Raw genomic sequence first — 17,159 nt, forward strand, 5'->3', positions numbered from 1 at the left:
ATTTGGAAATGTGTGTTTTTCACACTGTGTTAATAGTTGTGTTGTTCTTGGCCAAACAGTGATCTCCAACAATACACAGGACAATTATTGAGATATTTAATTATAATTTTCATATCCAGTTGTTATGAATGTTGTGAAGAAGTGTTACATGTTGCAAGTACGTGATGTGTGATCATCAAATTAAAGACACAGTTGCAGGTATTTTGTAGAATCGTTTCTCTGGTGATCGTTGGAAAGGAAGGCAGATAGTCAGGAAAATTTTCAGAGTTCTAATTGTATTTTAGTACATGTGTATTCATGAAAAAAATAAAGCAATAAGAAGATGTTAATGATTTTGGAACAGAAATGTGAATAAATGACTTCTGTTTAATGTATTTATGTATCCATTTATTTGTTTGTTTGTTGTTTAATGCTACAGTCAGCATTATTCCAGTTATATGGTAGCTATCTGTAAGTAATAAAATTACCAGACAATCCAGTGATCAGCAGCAGGAGCCTTGGTCTATGCAAGTGCTACATATACATGAAACAGTAGTGTGATTGCATGAAATAAATCATACAGCATTGTTTTTTAACAGTGTCTGTCAATGTTTAACTCTTTTATGTATTCATGTACAGTATATCAACAGGATAGATGGAAGGGCCAGGTTTAACTCCCTCAACTCCATTCAATCAAAATGTGAACAAATAACAACAAAAAATCAAACTCTAGGTTTGTTTGTTTATTTTTTTTGCCGTAATGACAACCAAACAGTCTAAGTAAACTTAGTCTCAGTGTATTTCGTTACACTCCACCACTGAGTCTAACAAAACCTAGTAGAAGGTCGCGTCAAGTAACCTTTGAGCAACCAATGACCGTCCAATCAAACGCGAGACAGTTAAATAGATTTAACCAATCAGACATTTAGGGATCGGAGGGACTTTCAAAATATTCAGGTCACTGACACAGATCTATCCACAAACAAAAATCCACAAAAAACACAGTTATTTGACCTGATATACTCATTGGGGTTTCAGTTGACATGGTTACCATCATCTAATATTTCCGCAAGATAACATCCTTGAATATTGCCAAAAAATACTATGTTCAGCGACTGTTTACTCATCGTTGTCATGGTTGTACGTATGCTATGTGCATCACCTGGAAGCAAGCGTATGCTAAATAGCATTCGGAATCATTCGGGTACGAACCTTTTTGATATAAAAAGTTCGAAAGGTATGTGCAAATGTGCATTTTCGAGGATTTGGTAAGCTGTGTTCTGATAGGTCAATCTCAAAGGTTTCCTGACACAACCTCCCATAAGGTTTTGTTAGACTCTGTGGTGGAGTGTAAAGAAATACACTGAGACTACGTTTACTTAGACTGGACAACCAGACATATGTAATATGTTTAATAGACCCAACCTCATCAACTATGGTTATCAATATAAATAATTCATTAAGAAGACTGTAATTTAAACCTTGAATACTTTTATCCCTTGTAAAGTCCTCTGACAGTTTATGCTTTTAACACCAGGAAGTCCGATAAGATCCTATTACCTGGAATGACACTGAATGACTGAATGTTTTGGCAACAGGAACAGAAGTAGACACCACCATTAAATCCTATTACGACCTCTACATGCATTCATTGAATTGTTTTTTTTATTTCACACCTGTACATATCAAGGTAGATCCAAATGTATTTTAAATACAGAGCATGGACTGAAACCTGTGATACAAAGAGCCATGGATAGACAGCCAATGTGAGTCAAAGGCTTCAGTTATGTTCTTTTTTGTTAAAGTAATGACTGAAGATGATATTATGTTCAATAAGCATTAAATATTAATGGATATCCATTTCATGTGGGATTTATCAGTCATAGTGAAAGTTTCTGGATCACAGAAAGTCCTCATGTTGTATCAAAAGCTTTGTGGAGTGAGCTATAGTAATGATGCTCTGTGCTATATTAACTACAGGTTAAAAGGTTAGTAGCCCTTGCTTGAACAACCCCAAATTGGTATATGTCTTCTTGAGCCCCCATTAGGTATTGATGGGACCTAGGGCTATGCTGGTGGCCTTCAGCAGCTGGTCAGCATGTCTTGTTGGCAGGAGGACTTCTTTTGTGAGGACGTTATGACCAGCATAGAATTAATGGCAGGAGTTTGTGTAATGGCCAACATATTCTCATTGCTGAACAAGAAGATAGGGATGGACCTATAAAAGTACACAGTGACATTGTACATGGCTGGTTTCTTTGTATGGTGATACACATCATGGCTGTAAAGTGGCAGTGTGTCTTGCTTAGATGAAAGAAGTAAACGCACTGTATAAATACTGTTATTTCCTCTTTTGTATGGATTATTTTATGTATGATACAGTGATATTCCTTTTACTGGATGAAAGCTACTGAAATCCACTGGTGATACCTAGTACGTCATCCAGATTTAAAAAATCCTGTCTGCAAAATTTATGTATGAAAGCCCTGTTTATGGGTAAAGGCCATGTGACTCGCTGCTGTTTATCCAGATCATATTGCTAGGCAACTACTAAGGACTTATCAGATTTCACTTTACCATCTGTATGTATTACCATGACAATGAAGTTGTTCCTAATCTCTCACAAAGTGAGCAGTGTTAGCTGAGTTGGTAGTGCTGTAACTTATCAATCACTACTGGGTTTGATTCCCAAGATGAGGTAAAGGCTTCACTAGATCATGACTCACTCTGGTAACTAAGATGTCAAAGTGGGTTATGTGACTTTAATAATTACTGTAAAAGTCTCCTAGTTCATCAGATTCCATAAAACCATCAAGAAAACCTATATAAGTGCTATGTATTTCACACAAAGACCAGTTGTAGATTTGCTATAACTGTAACTGACTGTTAAACACACAGGGAAGACGGTAATAAAAGAAATGTGATACGTCTGTCACCAGGGAGGTTGAGGGCCATCTTTAGGCAGCACCAGCACATTTGCTTGTAACAGGAGAGGTGGTTGGGGTGCAGTGGTATTCTCCTCACAATAGATGAAGTTATTTGTTAGATCAGGTTCCCTTTTACCACAGGTGACTGTTAGGTGTGTTCTTCTCAAACAAGGCAGGGCACACCTTCACAGGAAGCCATCATAGGGACATATCCCAATTTATACATCAGACCGTGCCATGGAATAATAACCCATAACCATACTGGCCTGATTTGAAGGTAGATGTCTTAGGGTTTCTCGTGGTGCCTATACTCTTATTGAGGCATAGGTCTGGCTTACAAATTGTGTTTGTGTTTGGATCTGGTTCCAATAAACCATGGTAGATTGAATGAAACCGAGAAAATAATTTATCATGACAGCTGACCTTGTTTGTTGTATCTGCTTATCATCCTCACCGTGACAATCCTCCATGTTAACTGTGAATCCAGTATCAGCTGAAGGTATGCTAGAGTTAATGGAGTATTTTCAGACTGTGATTCTCCTTACATTGAAAGGCTTCCTCTGTGAGAGCACCTGGGCAGAAAGGTTTGTGGGCCATCATCAGGCCATGTCTTGCTAAATGATGTTATAAGATGGAACTTGTTGTTACCCTTCCTGCTTCTCAGCATTAAGGTGATAAAATAACGACAGGTTTGGTTCAATTAGTGTAATAAGCAGTATACATTAAACTCTTTTCAGTGCAACTTGCCTCACCTTGCCTCCTATTGCATTGCACCAACTTGTATCATATCATGTCACATTTAAATCAAATATAAAGGCAAAACCTCAAAATTTAGTGTATTAAGAATTTTCCGCATGTAGATAAAAATTAACCAGCTGATACAAGTACACATGTACAAGATCATGTGGGACCATTTTAAAGCCCTACAAATTAGGTTAGTCACTTTCAAGCTTTCTTGTTATTTTGAACAGTTGTCGCAATAGACCAGACCAGGAAAATACCAGTGGATACCTTATAAATACTGTAGATGATAAAATGTCATCCTACTGAAACTGTAGAAAATACCCTCTGTAACATGTTTAATGTTGACAATGATGAAATTTAAAATTGTCAAAATCATTACAAAAGGCGAGATTACAGAATACAGGACACCTTCTGCCATCTTTGAAAGCAAGCGAGTTAACGTTTGGTTAGGGTTAGGGTTTGCTTTGGTTTAGGGCTAGGGTAAGGTTAGGGTTAGGGTAAGATTTAGGGTTTGTGTTAGGGTTAGATTGCTGTGACACTAGGTGTATTCTGTAACTGTACCTGACAAAATAGCACATGAAGTATCAGCAATTCCTTTGAATCAGCACCATGGGTATATTTATCATGTCATTCTGGCCATGGTGCTCTTTCACACAAACATGTCATTGTCAAAAGTTTCAAGAATTCCGATCAAACTATTGCTTGACATATATTCACAGCTGTATCATACATACTGAACAGCAAAAGAAAGGCAAGTTGAAAAGAAATGAAATCTCATAAAAGTAAGCATTCATGTTTGTCTTCTATTAAAAAAATTGACAAAAATCCAGAGTTGCGTTTCTTTCACAGTTCAGTATATTATCCCCTTTTATCACGTTTCTGATGATTATTGTATTGATATCTTGTGACCTTCACATTGCAGTGAGGAAAACCATGATGAGAAGGAAGGAATGGTCTGTATCTGGCAAGGCTATATGGGTGACCTTGGGATCAAAACATACCCTGTGTTCTCCACCAGGAAGGTCAAGAAGGTCGCTGTTGGAGGCAACCACCTCCTCTTCCTGACAGCTGACCTTGAGGTCTTCAGTTGTGGGCAGAATGATCATGGTCAACTTGGTCATGGTGAATTTGATGGTGAGGTCACAGAACCCAAGGTCATTAAGGATCTGTCAGGTAATAGCAGTAGTAGTATATTTGAAAGTATAGACAATTATGTTTTTGTTCTTACTTGTAGTGTATTATGTCACTTAACTGAGGATGTTTTGTGAATGTAGTGGGAACCAGCACTCACTGGGACTGAAGAAATAATCTGATTTAGATAATGTGCGGGATTGTAGAGCTGATGATAAATGTACAAGCCATGGATGAGATTGAGATTTTATGCTGGTCTTAACAACTTGCTGGATTGGACAAATGCCATTTTTGAGTCTCCACTGTATGTGAAAAATGGCTTTCAGTGTGAGGTGACCTTGCCAAAGATAATTTTGTTGTGAGTTCTGTATGTTAAAGAAAAGTCTGGAGCTCATCAAATCATACCTCATTCTTGGATCAAGAAGTTGAACCATTGTTGTTATACCTACATTTACAGGTTGTTTGCCACTGATAGTATGGCTGAAAAGCCTGAGCCATAGCATGGTCTTGGTCCGAAAAATACCAGGATACCTGTACATGTGGGACACCACTGGGATTTCAGGTGAAAATCAGTCCCAGCTACCTGTGCTGGAGGGGTAGCCAAATGGATTTGGTGGTCACACACATTGAATTTTTTTGTGTTATATCATGCCAAGATGGTGTGTATGGTCTTTCACCATATCAATCACTTTTCATGTTCACTGTTTTTGTAATATATTATTTATGGCTGGTTCTTGTATAATACCATGCTATGTTTTTTATATTGTGATTTATAAGTGTCCTTCATTCACCAACCCCGTGAAGATCCAGGATAGAATTGGTCTTCACTTACCCATGAGTGAGTGAGTGAGTGAGTGACTGAGTTTGGTTTTATGCTGCTTTTAGCAATATTCCAGCAATATCACGGCGGGGGAGACCAGAAAATGGGCCTCAAACATTGTACCCATGTGGGGAATCGAACCAGGGTCTTTGGCGTGACGAGCAAACACTTTAACCAGTAGTCTACCCCACTGCCCCTCACTTACCCATGCTTGTTGTAAGAGTCAACTAATGGAATTGGGTGGTCAGGTTCATTGACTTGTTTGACCATGTCATTTCATCACAGTTGCATCCAATCCCAATAGATTGATGCTCATACTGTTGATTACTGGATTGTCTGGTCATCTCCTGATCATTTGCGGACCCCGGCCATATGTATATAACATTGCTGAATGCGCATTAAACAACAGACCAACCAACCTTCATTCACCAGGAGTCTGGTCCAGACTTGATTATTTACAGGCTGCTGCCATATAGCTGGAATATTGCTGAGCATAAAACTAAACTCACTCATTCACCAGGAACATATTAACTTTTCCAGTCCAATATCAATGTTTAGTTTACTTTTAATACATGCATGCTTGTTTCAGATAAGGATGTAGTGGACATAGAGTGTGGGAAGAACCATAGTGCGGTGGTCACTGCAAGTGGCCAGGTCTACTGCTGGGGTCAGTCTGGTCATGGACAGTGTGCTGTATCAAATACAGCAGCAGTTACCTCCCCTCATCAGACAATCATCATAGATGAATCAAAGTGTTGTGAGCATGGTATACCTTTAGCAGAGGGTCATGTGACTATTGCCATGGTAGGCTGTGGGGCAGAGCACACTGTTGCACTATCAACATCAGGGGAAGTTTGGGTATGGGGATCTGGAATTCAACTAGGACTAGGGGAGGTAACTCAGACTGATGTGCCAAAGAGGGTTGAGGTATTGCGGGAGAGAACAGTGTTGTCTGTGTGTTGTGGTGACTACCATACTCTGGCACTGGTGGAGAAGTCAGAGAAAGATGGTATTCGGAGGAAAAAGAAGACACAAGAAGCAACAGAAATCCAAACTCAGAAATATTTCCCACCTTTGTGTAAGAAATGCAATAAAGAGATCTACACCTACACAGACACTAATGACACATGTATCATAGACTCAGAGCATCTGTGTCGAGAAAGCTCGGAGGAGACATGCCGGAGCAACACCTCGAGTCTTGTTACAGGGACGGACATAGGGAGCTCCATGAGCTCCTGTCCTGATGTCCAGAGTCCAGAAGAAGTCAGAAACTCAGGCTACTCTCTCAGTCAGGAGTCCATACATTCAGAGAAGGAGTTGGATGTGAGTCTTGACTCTAAAGATACAGTTGTAGAAGCCTCAGGACATTCTTGTGTAGCTGTAGATGAACTTGATCAAGACCTTCCAGAAGAAGCAGATGCTGGTGGTAGGAGGAGTAGAGCTGCAGTCAGGGATGACTTGAAGCAAGAAAGAGCTGATAGTGAAAACAGAGAAGATGTCAAGGTAGCTAAAATTTCTACTGTGTCCCTTGATGAACACCCTCAGTCCAAAAAATCTGACAGTGAACAGAGAATAGACTCTATATCCCTTGCTGATGCCAAAACATCAGAAGTGTCTGACTCCAGTAAAGGTGCAGGTGAAGATAAGGAAAGTGATGCCAACCTCCCTGTGACCAGTGAGAAGGAGGAGGCTGTGTGGAGACGTGCTGTCTCTCTGGAGGAGGAGAGGCAGAGGGAGCAGGATCTCTCTGAGGAACACATCAGACTACAGAGATCCAAGAGCTTTCTGGATGAGAAAGAAGCCAGGGAATACTTAGCCAAACAGTTTGAGGATGAGTCAATAGAGAAAGAGACATCTTCTAGTCAAGGATTTCAAATTCGCTCAACAATTCAAAACCTTATACCATATCCCACAAACATGATGGAATCCATGAAAACGATGACATCCAAAGCTTTGACCAATATGCAGACAATTGCAGAGAATCTTCCGTTTGTGTCCGGACCAAATCTTGATCTGGTCAATGTTCCTGTAGATGCTGAAACTATAACAGGAGTTGCTGAAACTGAAATGAGCGTACAGGAGAAGGCAATGGTGACAAGTAACAGCAGTTTGGAGATTTCCAGTCCCGGACATGAAGAGATGCAAGAGTCCAGCTTCATTGAGATGATGAACCAGGACATAAGTGTCTTATCACCTGACTCTGCAGATTCTACCCCAGTGCGAGAATGGACTCCAGAGGAAGAGGAAGAAGTACAGGCTAACAGGAAGTCAAAGTCTGTGAGGACTCTCTGGGCAAAGGAAGACCAGCTGGACAAACGTTTGTCTCAAGACTCGCTTAAAGGTTGGAGGAAGTTTGAATTGCTTACATATTTTAACTGAATGTCTAAAGTGTGTAGCTTGGTATTTTACATGTAGCATGCATATATACTTTTCATTCCTGTCTTTCATAGAAGAAGTGCCAGCTAGTCATACTGACATCCTATATTAAGTTTATCTTTAATTTTGAATTTCCAGTACTTCAGTGGGGAAAACTGTATGGTAGATTTGAGTCATAGCAGGATATTTCTCTGGCCAACTGTGAATTAAAACTAAACCTTTGTATAACATTTGAGATTTCACACTTTGCAAGGTTGCTCTATTAGATCTCCACACTGAGATTTGTACAGTAGCCATTTTGTCCTTTTCTTTGTAATTTGTTCATGAAACACCAAATGGAAGAGAAATTCCACTTTTATCCTAGATACAGGTCCTGAAGGACTTAAGCTGACTGGTAATTTTGTCTTGGCTTGCAGGTTCTGACAGCTCAGTGACTGTGGAGGCCATTCGTAAGGTGTCACTAGATACAGAGGTGTGGTCATGGGGACATAATCAAAAGGGGCAACTTGGCCAAGGCGACCAGGTGAACAGGTAGGGAACAACATTTGACAGGTAGGGAATAATGGTTAACAGGAAGTGGACACGCTGATAGACTTGGTGTACACATAGGGAACAATATTTGACATGGTTAACAGGCTGTGGACATTTTGATAGACATGATGGACACACTTAGAGAACAGTATTTGAAACATGGTGGACAGACTGTGGATGCTCTGATAGACATGGTGTATAGGCAGTGGACACTCAGTGGGGTTTAATGTAAGTCTAATTTTTTTGCATTTACTATTAGACAATAACATATGTTATGTTTACTGCTTAAGCAGTTCACTAAAACAAAGCAGTTTACTCAAAAAAAAAGAAGTTAAACATTGTCGTTTCATATTTCATGAATATTGACACACATCAGTTCTGTTGCACAAATTTGCAGTGGTAGTGTTGGCAAGAAATGAAGTGCTTGTTAATAGTAGCATTTGTCCTGTGGATCTTTGATAATGTTTCCTCAATGTTTTTCCAGAACAAAGCCCTGTTGTGTGAAGATGTTCAGCTCTAGATGCGTCCTGAAACTGACCGCTGGTGCCTACCATACCCTGGCCTTGACCTCTGTAGCACAAGTGAGCTCTCTGTGTAGATGGTGACATGGATGGCCTGTGTGGTTAGAGTTGTTTGAGTGCTGCTGGCTGTTTAGTGTTATGTGGGTGGTTTGTGTCAATTGGTGGTTGGTGGTGCGTGTTCATGTTGTTTCCAACATGACATGGTCTATCTGGTTGACTCTATATGATCACATAACACATCTTTTGTTTCAAGCCTAAAGATATTCGACAGCAATAAGATCTTGTATCCAGGGACCAGAAATATTAAAATCTGACAAGACACTTTCCCTGGTCCCACATGATCTTCTCCAACATCTTATTAATTGAAATCTGAAAAAAATTAATACAGACCTTCACATTGGTTTTTTTTGTAGTAATATGATAATGCAAGATGCAGCTGGATAGTGATCTTATTGTGACATAATTTCATTCTGTATTTCTGTTGTTGACTCTCATACATTGCTTGAAATCGACTTATCTAACTCTTTTTGATTGCATCCTTTACAGGTGTATTCCTGGGGACTGAATTCCTATGGCCAGCTGGGTCACAATGAGAATTCGGCATCTCCAAACAGAGTAAAGGTACGATTTTCATTCATCTTCACACAAAACGTTACTGGATTTGTCTTGTTGACTGAATATTATTATGTGTGATATGAAGCTATTGTGTTTTTTTCTAATATTATATCTTTCTTAATTTGTATTGATAAGGATTTTCTCAAGTGATAAACAACATTTCAACAGTTTGGCTTTTCTATCGTATTTTATGGTTATTTGTATTGATTGTAAACAATATCTCAAGTATAGAACATGGGAGTTAACTCTGCAACACATGTCTTCTTACTTCCTCCAGTTCATGAGAGGGTATTACGTGTGGGACATAGCGGCTGGTGACTCCCACTCTCTGTTTCTCACTGACAGCTCAGGAATGAAGCCAGATGTTTTCTATTGTGGGAAGCAACCTTCGTAAGTAACAAATATACACAGCAGTAAATTTCTGAGGCTTACATCACTACAGGCTCTCCTTCTACATTAACCATCATATTACAGGAACACTGTTCAAAGTAGCTTTGAAGTCATAATGTCACACATTTAACAATATGTGGACCTTTATTATATATATTGGGGCATATGCACTCTCTTTATCTTCCAACTGATGCAATAAAAAACTTATTATCCCATGTGACTTCGATAATTGAAACAGTGGTGTGAACAGTTTCCCGAGAACACTTGCCAGATTGTTAGCAATTGCTCTGTACATTGAAAACTGTTTGCTTTGTTGTCAAACTAGTTTCAGTCACAAGTTGTGTGAAGGATATTCGTAAAAAAATGCTCTAGGGGACATAACTCTCTGGGGTTCTTTCGGAATAATGTTTGGACGGTAGAGGGCATGAGAGTCAATTTGATTCAATGTTTCATTAATTCATTTAGACTTTTTTGTTTAATATCGTAGTCTAATTATATGATTTGGGGGGGGAATAAATTACAGTCAAACACTGTTGTGTCGAACTCTGATAAGTCTCGATATATCTTGGTCGTCCCTATATAATTCCTCGGTCCCAGGACAAGTTTTCATTATTTATCATTATTTGCACCCTTTTAACTCAGATGTCTGATGTGCAGATGTCTCGATATTTTCTATATCTCGATTTTGTAGTCCCCACAAATGAAAATGAACCTTTTAACTCAATATTTGCATGTAAAGTCAATATGCACCTACCTTTCTCTGACAAGTATCCGTCTGAACTGTGCCTGTCTCCACGTGTTTACACACACTGTGGCATGAATCAAAGGTAGCAGTGTAACAGTATCTTGCCATGTCCCATGTTAGGTGAAAGCAGCACTCATCGTGCAAGCATCGTCAAGAATAAACAGTCTTGGAGATACTGCCGGCCTTCATGCTACTTATTCAAGCAGACCCGTGAAGGTCCCGGGGTAGAATAGGCCTTCAGCAACCCATGCTTGCCACAAAAGGCGACAATGCTTGTCGTAAGAGACGACTAACATGATCGGGTGGTCAGGCTCGCTGACTTGGTTGACGCATGTCATCGGTTCCCAATTGCGCAGATCGATGCTCATGTTGTTGATCACTGGATTGTCTGGTCCACACTCGATTATTTACAGACCACCGCCATATAGCTGGAATATTGCTGAGTGCAGCATAAAACTAAACTCACTCACTCACTTATTCAAGCAGTAGTGTGATTTAAGCTAAATAACGCTAATTGTGTTGTAGATGTCACTTGTTTGTTTATCTAATTAGGATGTACTCCCAATTTCAACTTAACACTCCTGATATAAAGGATTATAGCATTGGATACAAACACAGTGAGAACGTAATCAGGGACCCAGGTCATCACAGTTGATTGATACCTGCCCTGCCCATCCACATGTTCCAAATTTGACAAATGTAAAGTTACTATTTCTGCCGCCAAACACAAGAAGCAAAACACAACTCATGGATTAGGGAATAATCCCCCAGTTTGTAGAGTTAATCCAGCTTTTGTATGTTTCAAAATGGTCACTATGACAATATTACCATGAGTATTTGCAATCTCTGTGAGAGCAAATAAATAATTATCATGCAGTCTACTCTTTTCTTTTGTCTTTCATTTCTTTCATGTTGGTAATGATGGTATGCCGAACTCGGATGTGTCAGTATTCTGATAAGTTGATATCTTTCCTCATCCCATATATCACGAGACAACAGTGTTCTACTGTATATAGTAGCTTCACGTAGGAGTGACTTTTAGTATTTTGAAGAGAAATGCATTATTTATATATAAGGAGTTTGATGTGATGCAGTGCCTTTAAACCCAAATCATTCACTGAGGAATCTGTGTCTGTGTAACCTCCATTCTCTCAACAGAGCAGATGTATACGCAGCTGTCAACAAAACGCCGGTGCCTAACGCCCTCAGTGTCCTCAAGAAGGTAAGTGTGAAAACATAGATTGTCTTCTAAGAGCTTCATCAAAAACACATTGATGACTGTAATAATAATGAAATGTCCAGTGCGTCATGCAAAATGATGTTTTTAAACTTCTTTGGAATAGGCCCATGTAGAGCCTCCGAAGAATTCCTGCCAACAAACTTGATCTTGACATTTTTGATAAAGCCAATGAATTTTCTGTCATTGCAATTCCAGTCCCTTTTGACAGTAAGGTGAACCCTAAAATCAGTGTCAAAATGGTATGTTTCGTTTCTGTAATTGTCATAAGCTTCCTGGCATGTGTATCACTAACCTGTAAGATTGTCCTGACAGGGCAGTGACGGCCTGAAAAATACTTTTGTGAAATTGTTTCTCATAGATAAGCAGACCCCCTTCCACAAACTACTTTTTTTATCCTCAAAATTTGGTTTATACATGATAAAATATGGTATATGCTATCCAAAAGGAGTGAAGAGAGCATTCCCATCAAGAATAGCTGTAGCTATTAAACAATCTGATATGCTATATCATTTGTTCAGTTCTTCTGTTACAGAATCGCCGCCATATAGCTGGAATATTGCTGAGTGCGGCATAAAACTAAACTCACTCACTCACTCACTTACTCACTCACTCACTCTGTTACAGAAACACTTGTGATATGGTTGTAGTGTTCACTCTACTGTATTCTGTATTCATTTCAGACAGGTTGGTTAAAGAGTCTGTCATCCAGGGGAGACAACTGTGCCTGTCTGTTGTCTGACCCGACTGTAGCCCTCCCTGCCCTGTATGAGCTGGCTGCCATTCAGAGAGGGTTTTATTATCACCTGAACAGAATCAAGATGGATCTGCTGAAGCCACTGAGCAGTCATGGTAAGACGCATGTAATGGAGAAATGTCAGAATGTGTCTCACAGAATCATATAGGGACGATCGTTGCAATAATCATACTTATTATAAAAGTCCCTGGCTCGTAGTGGAGAAATATCTGAATGTGTCTCACAGGATCGTTACAATGATAATACTAATTATAAAAGTCCCTAGTCATCACAGTTAAAAATTAAAATCTTAGACTATTGCTTACCTGCCATGGTTACTTAATTAATTTTGGTCCCTGTCTTTGAGTGGGTGATCTGTCAACATCATATTGTAATGAATAGGAACATTTGTAATGCGTGGGGATGTAGTTGATGCCTCATCTGTCCGCCCGTCCATCCGTCTGTAATCATTTTGATGCCGGAGCAAAATTCAGAAAATGTTAATATTTTTACACCAAATTTGACAGCTATAATAATCTCAACCCATAGTTGTGCCTTTTGCTATTTACAGAGTTTTGGCATTTCTATTTTTTTTTTGTTTTTCTATGGAACAATTTGGTGTTAGTCTAATGGTGGGGTGGCTTCGTTTCCAGAGCAGAACTAAAAAAACGCTCAATATTTTTCTGCAAAACTTGGTAGGTATGCGTGGCAGACCCCAATGTGGTGCCTTTTGCTATTTACAGGTATTTGTGATTTATTATTTTCTCGTTTCCAGAGCATAACTCCAAAACTGTTCAATATTTTTCTGCAAAACTTAGTACATACATGAGTCAGAACCTAAAGTGGTGCCTTTTGGTACTTACAATTTTTTGTGATTTATCATTTTCTGGGTTCCAGTGAAAACGTTTCAGACTTAGTCTCAAAATGGAGGGATGGGCTTTGTTTCCAGAGCACAACTCAAAAACTTCAAAATATCTTTCTGCAAAATTTGGCAGATATGTAGGGGAGACCCTAAAGTGATGCCTTTTGCTATTTACAGATTTTTGTGATTTGAAACAATTCTGACTCAGTCTCAAAATGGAGGAAAGGGCCTTGTTTCCGGAGCACAACTCTAAAACTATTTAATGTCTTTCAGCAACACTCGGCAGATATTTTAGGCAGACCACAAAGTTTACAATGTTTTGGTGGTTTTATTTTTCCTGGTTTCCATGGAAACAATTCTGACTTAATCTCAAAAGTGAGAGATGGGCATCATTTCCAGAGCACAACTCAAAACCATTTGATATCTTTCAACAGATCTTGGCAGATATATGAGACAGATCTTGAAATGATGCCTTTTGCTGTTTGCAAATATATCGCATTTATATTTTTCATGACTTCCATGGAAACGATTCAAACTTCATCTAAGAAAACTGTCAGATTATTTGTCCTTTCAAATATGTGGGGGCCGGGGGGATATGTCATCTTCTGATGACTCTTGTCGTGATTTATCATTTTCCGAGTTTCCATGGAAACGTTTTGGACTTACTCTCAAAAGTGAGAGGCGTGTTTCGTTTCCGGAGCAGAACTCAAAAACGTTTTAATATCTGTCAGCAAAACTGGGTAGATATGTGTGGCACACCCCAAAGTGGTGCCTTTTGCTATTTATAGGTTTTTGTCCTTTATAATTTCCTCAGTTTCCATGGAATTGTTTTGGACTTAGTCTCAAAAATGAAAGGTGTGTTTCGTTTCCAGGGCAGTACTCAAAAACTTCTAAATATCTTTCAGCAGAACTTGGTAGATATGTGTGGCAGACCCCAAAGTGGTGCCTTTTGCTATTTACAGGTTTTTGTGATTTATCAAAGCAGTGTTAAATTCAAAGCAGTGTTAAACTAGTTCCTCATATTGATAGAAATGAACTGCTTCTTGGTTTGAGTATGTCCCCAGTTTGGTGACTTGTTTTTAGCTTGGTTTGTTACTCTACATCATTACTTATTATATCAGTCACTTGACTTGATTATTAACAAATTTCATATATGCAGCTGGAATTTTGTTTAATGTGGCACTGTAGCTTTTCAAAAGCCACATTAAATCCAGATGATTGATTTCTGTTCTCCAGCCTTCTACACCAGTCTTGATGTCTATCCGTACAAGTCTGCACTGCAGAACCTGCTCGCCTCCTTCTATGTCCTCACTAAGAATGTAAGTTACTGCCCAGGACCTAGATTTTCGAAGCTCTCTTAGTGCTAAGAGAGTCATAGGTTAATGTTAATATATGGCACTTATGACTATCTTAGCACTAAGTGAGCTACAAAAATCTAGGCCCAGGTCATACATGTATGTTCAGTATTTGATAGTGCTTGTATTTTTGCACAGTGTCACTTACTAAGACAAATTTACAGACTCAGAAACAAAGTGGATATGATCAATCAAAACAAGGGCAAATTATTTAACATTTTAACAGATGAAGAAGAGGAATGATCTACTTACCAAAGAATGCCTTGAACGCCTTGAGCCACTTATGACTTTGCTGTGAAAATTCCTAACAGGCTGCTTCAGTGTTTGGTACAGAGTACTGATCACCATTTGCCTGTAGTTCTCCTTCTTTGTAGAGTGGGGTGGTCAGTTAGCCTGGTGGTTATTGTCTCATCTCGCTGAATTCACAATATCAATTCCCCACATTGGTACAATGTGCCATTTCTGGTGTACCCCACAATGATATTTTGGAAATATGGCTAAAAGTGGCATAAATCCATATTTTTCCTTATCCTGACTCATGCTAATTGCTTATCTCCTCTTCCCTGGTGAAGGTAACGGAACACCTGAAATCCCTTGAAGTTCCCTTCTGAAAAGAAGCGGATGTAAAATACACTCACCTATGTGTAGCCTCCCTTTTCATACGCCCAAGCCACATGACCGGCCATGCTTGTCACTCTCTCCTTATCGCCCGACGTGGGCAGCTGGAGGCACCTGAGGGTCCAGATACGGGGATAAGTTCTTTCTTTATTTCGGTCTTTAAACTGAATGTATACGGTATTTGGATTTGTATATAATTATGTCTTATTAAGCATGTAAGACTTAGTCTCAATTGATGAAATTATGTCCTGCGATGTAGATTGCGTCTGTCAGCGGTTGATACTCATTTAATTTGCCCAGCGTGCAAACCCATATGTTCTTCTAATAATCGTTGTAGATTTTGCACAGAATTGTCTGATTTAGAATCTACTCTCTATACACGGTCTGTTTACAGACGTGCTGGGGACAAGCAATGTCGGCTTGCATTGGTTACATCTAAAACAAGTGATTTAAATTCGGGTAATTTGTTAATTACGTCTGTCTGAGATTCATTCCAGTGAAATGCCTGGTGTTTCACTGGGGCTATGTCTGGGGTCTGGCGTGTCGTCCCCTGTATATCAGAAGAGATCTTCCTCAGAAGCAGGGCTGTCTCAACCGAAGAAGTCTAGGTCATCAAAGTTGAAATCATCTTCTTCGAAATCATCGCAGAAATCGTTTGGAGAAGCCAGCAGAATCCAGCGTCCACTGCCTGACCCACCGCCGTTTCCGTCGGATTCTGTAAGCAGTTAGCATGAGTCAGGATAAGGAAAAATGTGTAATTTTCTGAATGAAACTGATATTTTATACTTATCCTGACTCATGACTAAAGCCCTCCCAGCCGCCCCGCTCATTCATGCTGAATTCCTATATTCGCGTGTCAGGCGATATACAAGGAGAGAGTAACAAGCATGGCCGGTCACGTGGCTTTGGCGCGGGAAAAGGGAAGCTACACATGGGTGAGCGTATTTTACGTCCGCTTCTTTCTAGAAGAGAACTTCAAGGGATTTCAGATGTTCCACTACCTTCACCAGGGAGGAGGAGATAAGCAATTAGCATGAGTCAGGATAAGTATAAAATATCAATTTTATTCAGAAAATTACATATTTACACCCTCACTCACTCTTTGTAGAGCACAAGAATATTTTTTATTTTCAATCCCATGAGCAACACAGCATAAAGCAAGGGCAATGACGTAACCTCAGTGTTTTAAAGGAGAAAGGGTGACCTGGTCTATTATCAGCCCTTAGTCTTTCTGTGCAGAGCAGTCTTTGTATGGTGTGCTGGTATTTTTGTATTTTGCATACAAATGCATGTCTTCAGCCTGCTAAATGATTACTTGAACCACTAGACCACACCACCGCCCTTCAACTGAAGGACATATGTTGTGTCTGTGCAGGTTGGAGAGCAGATAGGGGAGATGACGGTGATGATACGTGAAGGGCTAAAACTCACTGATGCCAGCCAGTTCAAGAATTACAGTGAACCAATCGACATGACGCAAAAATACTCACGATTCCTTGCAGACTTCATTGCTATTGGAGGGTTTGAATACTGTGCAAAAAACGGAAGGTTTGTTCAAATCTTTACAGTATT

General features: G+C 39.5%; 1 protein-coding gene across 3 annotated transcripts in view; it reads left to right on the forward strand.

The window, feature by feature from the left end:
* The window catches only part of LOC137298306 (alsin-like), a 76,672-nt gene that overhangs the window by 45,827 nt on the left and 13,686 nt on the right, over positions 1–17,159 (forward strand). For 2 of the 3 annotated variants that reach the window (XM_067830503.1, XM_067830504.1), the window contains exons 2-11: positions 4,573–4,823; positions 6,191–7,942; positions 8,394–8,508; positions 8,993–9,089; positions 9,576–9,650; positions 9,922–10,034; positions 11,938–12,001; positions 12,700–12,868; positions 14,851–14,933; positions 16,963–17,135. In XM_067830503.1, the coding sequence (XP_067686604.1) occupies positions 4,573–4,823; positions 6,191–7,942; positions 8,394–8,508; positions 8,993–9,089; positions 9,576–9,650; positions 9,922–10,034; positions 11,938–12,001; positions 12,700–12,868; positions 14,851–14,933; positions 16,963–17,135 (2,892 nt within the window). Of the gene's footprint in view, positions 1–4,572; positions 4,824–5,301; positions 5,344–6,190; positions 7,943–8,393; positions 8,509–8,992; positions 9,090–9,575; positions 9,651–9,921; positions 10,035–11,937; positions 12,002–12,699; positions 12,869–14,850; positions 14,934–16,962; positions 17,136–17,159 lie in introns of those variants that run through there. The other variant, XM_067830505.1, reaches the window with a different exon arrangement.

The sequence above is a fragment of the Haliotis asinina genome, chromosome 10 (genome assembly GCF_037392515.1).
Source record: "Haliotis asinina isolate JCU_RB_2024 chromosome 10, JCU_Hal_asi_v2, whole genome shotgun sequence".
In the NCBI taxonomy this organism is placed as follows: Eukaryota; Metazoa; Mollusca; class Gastropoda; order Lepetellida; family Haliotidae; genus Haliotis; species Haliotis asinina.